The following is a 10835-nucleotide window of genomic DNA, read 5'->3' on the forward strand; positions in this document are numbered from 1 at the left end:
AATATCAAAAGATTCATTGTAGTTTATCATGCAGAAAACACTAGACGCACTAAACTCACTCATAGATGACTACTATGTTTGAAAATTCAGAGTTTGCAGTACTTTTCCTACAATGTAGTACCTACTGATACTGGCGTGATTCTATTCTCGAAAATGGTAGTTTTCGTCTAAAATAATACATAAAAAAATATACAGGAAATACAGGAAAGAATGAAGAAAAGTCTGTGATCTCCAGAAAAGTAAAAAACAAAACTAATATTAGGCTAATTCTTACTTAAGTATTTTTTCTTAATTAATACAATTCTACAGAACTTTAATTAAGATTTGTAATATAGGTCCTATATACCAGAGATCATAGTTAACAAAATTTCGTTTGGCCTATTTGGCCTATTCCACGGCGACTTTTTCAGATTTATTGTGGTCCTCTAGTCCTAGATTACATTCTCTAGTCTGACCCTTTTTAAAAGATCTAATAACGTTGAGACTTAAACTTCTATGCAGCTGCTTGCCGGTGGCTTTTCTTTGCCTAATGTAAAGAAGCACACATTTGCCAGGCTATCGCACTGACACAAAATATGCTCTGCTGTAGCTTCCTTTAGGTGACAGAATCTGCATAGTTCGTCATCTGTTAATTCCATTAACTGCAACTGCCTATTCAGCTTACAGTGCCCTGTTAACAGACGTACTAGGGCTTTGATTGTTTTCCTGTGTTTTAGGCCTGCTGTAATTTTTGGCGAATGTTTCATAATGAACTGTTTTGCCTGGTTTTGTCCTGGTGAATTTCTCCACCATTCCATTTGTGTGCTATTCACTTGCTTGTAGCTGTTCTTGTTACTGTCTTTTTAACGTTACAGAAATTTTCCGGTCCAGTGAATGGCATTAATTAGCCTTGTTTGACCATTTCATCTGCTTTTTCATTGCCCTTATGACCCTCGTGCTAAGGTACTCGGGCTACCGTAACTTTGCTACGGCCTCCTAGTTTATATAGGCGACACACAACATCCTATACTAGCTTAGAATTGGCCTCTACAGAATTGAGTGCCTTAAGCGCTTCCTGTCTATCTCTGATGATGGCAATCGAACGGGTGCGTCCTTTTCTGCCTTTCTGTTTCTTCCACGCAGTGATGGATTGCCGTTATTTCCGCCTGGAAAATTGTGACATCCTTAGATATACTTACCGCAAAAATCCCTTACTTTGTTCCTACTATACCGGCTCCTACATCCTCAAAATATTTTGAGTCATCAGTGTAACAGGTAGCTTCTGCTTGTATAATTACACCTTCCTTCTAGTCCTTTCTGCCTAGTATATTAATTTTGAATTTATTTTCAAAGCTATATTTCATAGCTGTTGCATTGATGGGTTGCCCCCTTACGATATCTTCTTTTAGCTCCTCGATTAGCTTTCTATTGCACTATGCACCTGGCTTATGTGTTGCTGGCTATGTCGCTGGTTATCTGTCCATCACAGATCTGGCTTCGCCCTGTATAAAGATATGAAGTGATTGACGATTTAGCAGGACTTCTAACGCCGCTGTAGGAGTTGTATTTATGGCCCCCGTAATACACAGACATGCTAGCCTTTGTGTGTTGCTTAGTAGCCGTATTGCTCCTACTTGCTGCGTCACCTTTATTTACCAGGTCACAGATTCATAGGTTATCATTGGTTTAATAACCCTCGTGTAGAACCAAAGAGTCATTTTGAGGTTGAGCCCCCAATTTTTACCAAACAGCGTTGTACATATGCCCAAGGACACAGTAGGTGTCTGTGTGGTTTTCAGTATGTGAGTATTCCATGCAAGCCTATGATCAAAATATACCCCTAGGTACTTTGTTTTATTGGCAAATAGAATCTCTGTTCCTCCCAGCACTGTTTTTTTAGGCTTTGTAATGCTGTCTTTTTTGTGAAGTAAATCATTGACTGTCAGTCTGTCTTGTTTACAGCAGTTATCAACTATATTTAGAGCTACTTGCATTCTCCTAGTTACAACCTGGGTGAATTTGTCCCTGACGACGATTGCAATATTGTCAGCGCATCCTAGACAGAAAATGTCTTTTTCACAAATTTTTGAGAAGATGACCCACCAAGGTTGCCCAAAGTAGAAGCTACAGAACTCCAGAGCGAATGTGTCCTTCTGTTCGCATGTGTTCCCACCGCTGGCTCACCGTGTAAACGTTATAACGAAAACTTATTTAATACAAGTGGTGGAAGTAACATAAAATGGTATTCTTACAAATACAATACAAAAACATCTAAAAACAACCAAAAACTACAACTTCTTGTCAAAGGAACCTCAAAGGGAAGAAGTAGAATAGAAGAATTCTTCTTCTTATTTGTTGAAAATCTTCCGATCTTCTATCAATATCTCGATGTCATATGTAACAAGGTTATGTTTATATTTACACCTCATGCAATAACATGGAACCACCAGTTGGAACAAAACTTTAAAAAAATTAAAAAATACAATCAGCTGGGAAATGAAATCTGTACTCAAGTGCAGGTAGGTCATCTGTGTATGTTTTGATAAGTTGCCTCCATACTCCAGTCTGTTACGTCTTGTCAAGTCTTTTTGAAACAAAAATGAGTAAATACAACTCAAGTTTTCCACATCTTTCTTACAGTTCATAGAAGAGCTACAGTTATGAATGTAGCACATTTCTATGAAATTTCTCTTGAATTGGTTGTCGACCTTTTTTAGTACTTACACATTGTCATAGTTGGCAATGTGTCCAGTATTCTTAATATGTTGACTAAAAGCTGAACTTATTGGCTTCCTCACAACAACACTCTTGTGCAAAGCTATTCTTTTTGATAGTTTCTGGCTGGTTTGACCGGCATACATGTAAGATACACATATAATTGCACGTAAGAATACCCCCATTCAATCCTTGGCTAAGTATCTAGCAGGTATCATTGACACTTCTTTTTCTTCTTACAATACCTACAAAATTAAAGATTCTTTTGATTTTGCAAATAAGATCAATGAGTTTTTACTACCTTCAGAATAATTCTTGGCGAGTGTTGATGTTATTTCCTTGTTTACCAACATCCCTCTCGAATTGGTAGTTTCTATTCTGACAACTAATTACCATCTGATTGTACTGAACTGTACAATTCCAAAAGTACTGTTTATGAAACTGATTACCTTTTTATACAACAATACATATTTCACTTTCCAAAATGAATTCTATGTCCACATAAAAGGAGCACCCATGGGTGGAGCCATATCCCCATCTTTGGCAGAAATTTTAGTGAACTCCCTACTTCACTAGTGTAGAAGTGGCTTTCCAGCTCCCCCTCATCTACCAATATGTAGACGACCTCGTATGTGCAGTCCCAGATGACAAAATCAACTACACTCTTAATGTATTTAACTCCTACAACACTCACCTAGAATTTACAGTCGAAACAGAGGAAAATAATACGGTACCATTCCTCGACACTAGTGTAACCACACATGAGGATAATACAATAAGGTTGAACTGGTACAGAAAGAAAACATACTTAGGTAGATATGTGCCTTTTTACTCTTATCATCCAGATGAACAGAAGATTAACATAAGGTCTGAAAAAAGAATTTGTCACCCTTCTAATTACAATAAGAATATCAAGTTACTTTATAAGTTTCTTAGAAAAAATCACTATCCTAAGATGCTGCTGAACAAATTGCTCTTCCAAGAAATGCCAACGTCTAGAACATACCAAAAACAAGCATTAGCAGAAGAATCAGTAGAACTTTTCTATGGTAGATTGCCTTACATCAGGGGTTTATCGCCACAGATCACAAACCTTTTCAGAGAGTTTAACATAGTGATAGCAAATTCAGTGTACAAAAGATTAGAGACGTACTTCACATCACCTGGCAGTAAAAAACTGGATAACTTAACTGTAGTGTATTCTATTTCATGTGGTTCCTGTTCGGAAGTGTATGTCGGTCAAACCAGCCAGAAACTATCAAAAAGAATAGCTTTGCACAAGAGTGATGTTGAGAGGAAGACTACAAGTACAGCTTTTAATCAACATATTAAGAATACTGGACACTTTGCCAACTATGACAATGTGGAAGTACTAAAAAAGGTTGACAACCAATTTAAGAGAAATTTCATAGAAATGTACTACGTCCATAACTGTAGCTCTTCTATGAACTGTAAGATAGATGTTTAAAACTTGAGTTGTATTTACTCATTTTTATTTTAACAAGACTTGACAAGACGTAGCAGACTGGAATATGGAGGCAACTTATCATAACATACCCAGATGACCTACCTGCGCTTGAGTACAGATTTCATTTCCCAGCTGATTGTATTTTTTAAAGTTTTGTTCTAACTGGTGGTTCCAACATGTTATTGCACGAGGTGTACATATAAACATAACCTGGTTACATATGACATCGAGATATTGACAGAAGATAGGAAGATTTTCAACAAATGAGAAAAAGAATTCTTCTCATTTGTATGTTGTATTTGTAAAAATACCCTTGTATGTTGTAATGTTTTTATTTAAAATTTTAAATTATTTTTTAACATATTTTATGACAATGTTCGCTACAAGGACTAACTAAACATTTTTAATGTAAGTCTCAGATGCTAAATTCTACCACTTGCACTAAATAAGTTTTCCATTTAGGTGCTGATGAAGGTGACAGCCTATCACCGATAATTTCACATTTCGAATAAAGTTCTTCGCCAAACTGGCTTATAACATCTTTGGCCAATCCTTTACCTGACGCTTTTCCGATAGTTATCTACCAAAGAAGTATATATATATATATATATATATATATATATATATATATATATATATATATATATATATATATAATATGTATATATATATATATATATATATATATATATATACAGCAAAATTAGATTTGTTTTTGATTAAAACTTTCTAATTATAACACTACTGGAAGGTAATTTTCACCGGCATGGTGAACGTATTTCCATATTTTATATCCAGGGAGGCGCACCCTCCCCTAGATCGAGGCGAGAAATTTGGTTATATTCGGTATAATGAAGTTATTTATTTATTTACTTTACCCACGGCCCGAATACTAACAGTGAATTAATTAAGTAATCCCGTTGAGTTCGACATCTTCCTATAAATTCAACTCGAAAGGTATATTGTTGGAAACATCAACAACAGCAGTCAGAGAGGCCTTGAAGGAATGTCGGTGGTAGAGCCGTAGACAAACATTAGGTACATGTGTGGCATACAATAGGGTGAATTGATCCTTGCTCTAAAGACTACAAAGCTATATATACAATACAAACGTATTGAGATGGTCGTGTAGGCGCGTGTAAATACTAGATATTCTTAATTGAAAAGACCTTACATTTTCTGCAAGGATAATAAATTTAACCATTCTCACAATGTTTTCTTTGAATTTTCGCATACAACTCGTCTATTTTTTTAATGTATTTTTAATTATCTTTGTTTATTTTACTACAGCAATAAGTTGTTGATATTATATTGCTATAAGATGTTATCATAGTACTGTGGTTGCGAATGTTGGAAGTGTTTTATTAAAATAAAAGGTATTCAATGTTAATGGTGTTGAATTAATAAAAAAAAGATGATGATATTTAAAGGAACTGCCTCAACACAAAGATGTAGTCCATTGTGGACTTTTGCCTGCAGAATATATATATATATATATATATATATATATATATATATATATATATATATATATATATATATATATATATATATATATATATATATATATATATATATATATACTGAAAAAGCGATAAACGCTTGTAGTCAACGCTGATCAGTTAGACTACAAACACAACTATTTGGGTATGCAGCTGAAGACAGGACAAAGAAGTACTCTTTTTAGTTTACCGAGCTTTCGCAAATCTTTATTTGCATCATTAGGATGAATAATAATTGAGGTTAGTTGTCATGGTGTTTATAAAATGAAATAGACAATTCATCTGACTCCTACAAATGATGGCGAAAACTATTCAAAAAATTTTTTGTTTTAAAAACGTTCTTTTACAAAACACATATTTAAAAATACTTAAAAACACTTTTCTAGTAGTCCATTTTTCTATCTTTTTCCATATATTTTCAGGCATTCTGTGCAGGTGTCCACCCCAGACAATATTTTAAATAAGTATAATCTTTTAAATTTACAGTAATGTCTAAAATTTAGAATATTATTCTTCGTCTTTAAGAAACATCTGTTTTTAAAAGACGAATAATGAGAATCCGTTTCTCAAATAAACGGAAATTTTAACAGATCGCATTAAATACGTTACGTATTTCAGTTATCAACATTAATCCTCGGTTTTTATATTATTTTCGAGACTTCGCGTAAATAATTTGAATTTTAAATTTATGTAAAATCGCAATTATTAAAAGCGAACAGCCCGCCGCAAATTCTGAACCTTTCCGAACATTTTTCTTTGTCATCGAGCTTATTATGCGATCATCCGAAGGGTTTCCTCATCGGCAACGGTCTGTGGAGGACGAAATTTTCATATCGGGACCAATCAAATTAACAGTGATGGGTCGCGAAATAAAGTCGATATAGAGCAGAGGAGATATTATTATTGAAGAATAGAAATAAGGGAGAAAAAAATAAACTAACATGAAACATATATTTTAATTATAAACTTAACCGCAAAAGTTTAGCACCACCAAAAATTATGCTAATTTTTATAATTGATTTTCTTGTGAACGAATTAACGGATTCCGCTAATTTTTTTTATTATTTTAGAATTTTATTTGATATTTACAATTTTCCACAAGGCAAAGCTTTACTTAAACTTCTTTTTTGGACTTATATCGTGTGGATAAGTGTAGTGTAAGTGTATAAGATACAAAAAAAATGTTTTTCTTATGTTACGTTTGAGACACTCTGTAGGGAGGACAAGCTACAAGGATAGGTTTACATTGAAACCATGTTTTAGTCTGATGTTTTGTGGACATTTTGTTTTTTAATTTCCTTGATATCGTTCTGAAGCTATTTTCTTGTGGAATTTTAAAGTAATTACTATTTAAATGGGAATAAGCCACAATTAAAGGTTAAAGTACGTTTATTGACGTTTCAATTTCCACTTTGGAAATCGTTCGGAAAGATTACCGTTTGCTAAAATTTTATTGCAAGATTCTTGCAGGCAACGTACCATAACAATCACTGAACTACCCTTCAAGTATTTTTGGCCACTCATTGTACTTGTTATTTCTTTAAAAGGCGTAAAATTTGGGAAAGTTGAGAACAAATAATCCAGTCTTTATTATTTAGATTTGGTCTAAGTCTAAGTCTGTATTAACTAATACCAATATGGAACGGATTGCCTCTTCTAACTCGGTCATTCTTTTTAACATGTAATAGGTGAAGTTCTACCTAGTTTCCACGTCTTGGATTGGCCGTTTGTGAACTTTGTTATGTTGTAATTGATACTTTAAAATTTTGAAATGTGTTTTTTGCCGAATTGTCGAAAAAAAGACTTTTTATTTTATCTATTTCTACACGACAGCATTTAAGTGCGTCCTCCACCAATAAATTTAACGTATGAGCAAAATAATTTAAATGTTTTCATTCCAAAACATCTTTAATAGCTTTGGCCATATTTGAGGCATTATCAGTTACTGCAAAATTTACTTTTCGTTTTAGACCCCACTGATTAATAATTTCACTAATTTCAAAAGCGATGTTTTCTAAATTATGGTTTACAGAAAAATGGCAGCAGCCTAATAAAACCGTTTTAAATTATAAATTTTCAGTTAAATATTGTCCTGTTAATGCCATGTAACTCTCAGTTACTCCATATGTCCAGAGGTCAGTAGTAATACAGATATTTTCTACTTCTTTAACAACTTGTGATCTAATAATTTGGTCAGTTTTGATATAACCTTCCTGAAGTAATGAACCTGACGTAGTAAACAAGTTTTTCTTGTTGGCGGTTTATATCCAGTACTGTACCTGCAAACTTTTTAAAAGCTCGTTCTTTAACTATGGAAAACGGATGAAACGAGTCTTTTCATAGGTTTAGTAAATCCATATCTATTTGTTTTTGTCCTAAACTAATATTTTTATTAATGGAAGTATCCATCACCTTTTGACGCTTGGATGGCGTTGGCAGTATATCAGTACTTGTAGTAGAAGTAGTCGACACGGACAGAAATGCGTCAGGAGAAGTTTCAATCATTGCAATATTCAGAAAGCGGACTATAAAAGCTGCATCTTCTACAAATGTGCATTTTTTGAAAATAAAATTATTATTCTTATATTAGGTCAATAATTTTGACTAAGAAAAATAATTCTTAATTGAATATTTACAATAAATAAATCCTTTGACGAACTATTAATAAAGATTTGAAATCGAAAATGCAGATCAATCGTAAATCGAAACTCATCAGAATACCTAGTTATAAAAAACGAAAGAAAGAGTTAAGAAGCTGGTTACTTCTATAAAAAAAGAAAAAGAAGATTGTACTAGTGAAAATCAACCAGTACAAGAAAAAGAAACTGATAAAGATGACTTAAGTCCATGGTGTATTTTTGATGAATTAATTGGACATGATTAATGTGGGACATGTGGGTAATATCATCAGACATATTTGTCTGATGATATTACCCACAAAAAATTTCGAACGGAGATTGGAACTGTCCATTACAGTGGTGGAAAAACCATCGCCGTGTATATCCTAACTTAACCACTATATTCATAAAATATTGTAGTATTGTAACAAAATCTGTTCCTTGTGAACACATGTTCAAAATCTGGTTTAATTTTAAATAAAAGGAGAACACGGGTAACAATAAAAGTGGAAAAACTTATGTTTTTAAATGTCAATTTAGACGATTCGCGATTTAATAATGTGTAATGTAAATGTAAGTACTATTTGTATTGTTTAATTTATTTTTCAAGTTATAATAAATATATCCTTCGTTAGTTTCTTTCAATATAATAGCCAATATGTTTGTTTGTGTAGTCGCTTATTTGAAACTACTTGTAAAGAATCAACTAGTTACAGTTTACGAAAAACGGTTCCGATAAAACCCACCTCTAGTTTCTTAGGATCGGAACCAGAGATATGTAAAATATCTCTGATCGGAACTTATCGGAACTAATCGTCTCACTAATGGCCAATGGGCGTCAATAAAAAATATGGAGGGGACACCAAGGGGAAATATGATTGATATCTTTGTCTATTCGCTGAAAATATGATTTTATATCTGTGTTAGATATCCTGTTAAATTTTACCATACCGACCATAAACTTTTACCTACACTGTATATATATATATATATATATATATATATATATATATATATATATATAATAGCAACTTTTTTATTCCACGGAACTTTTTTTCGGAGACCATTGACAGAATACCGTTTTAAATAATCCAATAAAAAACAACCCATTTCTCGATGTTCGATATTCTTTCCTTCTATATAAATTAGTTTATCGTGCAATCTTCCAAAAAAGGTTTGATGTAGGCCGATAACGTTTGAATTTTACGAACTCTTGCTCTGTCTGCGACATGAAATTACCTCAAAAATAACAAAAATAAAATTTTGATGATTTTTTTGTTCCCGGTTTTATGAAAATGTATTTATAGTACAGTGAATGAAGGTAAAAATCAACTATTACCTCCGATTTTGGTGAACCTCCATCAATTTGCATGAAAATTTGAGATTGAGTATATTTTACCCTCAACTTCAAAAGTGACTGCGCTTTTTGCATTTTAGGGGTGAAATCCTCCCCTTTTGTTAAAAACGGTAAAAAAAGCAGATTTAAGCATTCTGGCATAAGTAATCTCGATTAATTAAATAAAATAAATATTTTGCAACATTTATAAGCATGATTTATGATTTTATTTAATTTTTCAACACTTTTAGCAACTATCCCTTAAATCGAAAATCATGAAAAAATAATTTTTTATATTTCTGAAATATCAAATCGCATATTAATATTACCGAAATAGTTTTTTTTAATGTTTATGATATAATTTTTGATTGACTGTGACATTTCAACCCTTAAAAACCACCCCCCTTAAAGCAGAATCATTGAAAAAATTAATTTCAAGGAACTTTAATTATTTGAATAACACATTACTGAATTGAAATCTCATTTACTGAGTATTAAAGTATTTATTTATTTATTGCGTAATTTTGCACCCTTAAGAACTACCCCTTTTCAAAAAAATAATGGAAAATGTTTGTTATTAGCTTTAATAATATTAGCTTTAATTTTATTGGTTATGATAAACTTTATTAATATATTCCAAACTTTATTAATATTATTCTTTCCACTTTATTTCTTTCCAATTTATTATTTCCTGAACAATTTTTTCAGTGCTTATGTGACTTATAAAAATTTAATTTGTTAGTTAAGAGAAAAATGTATTAAAATATGTGGAAAGTTCATTCATTTTTTATTTAAGTAATGTTTTATAAATTAATCAAATATTAACAGTACTTTAGTTGTTAATTTTTGACTCTTCATCAGAGCTCTCTTCACCAATTTCTCCTTTTTCATTAATTAGAGGGTTATTTTGGCAATTGTCCCCACTGCATGATCCGCAGACTGCATTGCAAAATAACTCTACTCTTCGACACCCGCAAGAAGTGCCGCACCCTTTTTGCAGTTGCAAAAAATCATTTTTAACAATTCTTCTGGAGCAGGTGGATTGGGATTTTTAGTTGGAAACAAAGACTCTTCAATTTTACACCATCCCCAGTCTACTGGACGAATGTATTTGTTTCCAATCCATATCTGGGTTTGTAAATAAACTCTTTTGATGTGTTCATCCAATGCAGCAATGGTTAGGACCAGAGATGAAAACTTTACTGCACTATTTTTAG

At 32.6% G+C, this 10835-nt stretch overlaps 1 protein-coding gene across 1 annotated transcript; it reads left to right on the top strand.

The window, feature by feature from the left end:
* The first annotated feature begins 3649 nt into the window (after nt 1-3649).
* Nucleotides 3650-4162, top strand: LOC140446334 (uncharacterized). The gene has a single exon (XM_072538877.1). The coding sequence runs from the start codon at nt 3650-3652 to the stop codon at nt 4160-4162; it is 513 nt and encodes a 170-aa protein (XP_072394978.1).
* The last annotated feature ends 6673 nt before the right edge of the window (nt 4163-10835 follow it).

The sequence above is a fragment of the Diabrotica undecimpunctata genome, chromosome 7 (assembly GCF_040954645.1).
Source record: "Diabrotica undecimpunctata isolate CICGRU chromosome 7, icDiaUnde3, whole genome shotgun sequence".
NCBI lineage: Eukaryota > Metazoa > Arthropoda > Insecta > Coleoptera > Chrysomelidae > Diabrotica > Diabrotica undecimpunctata.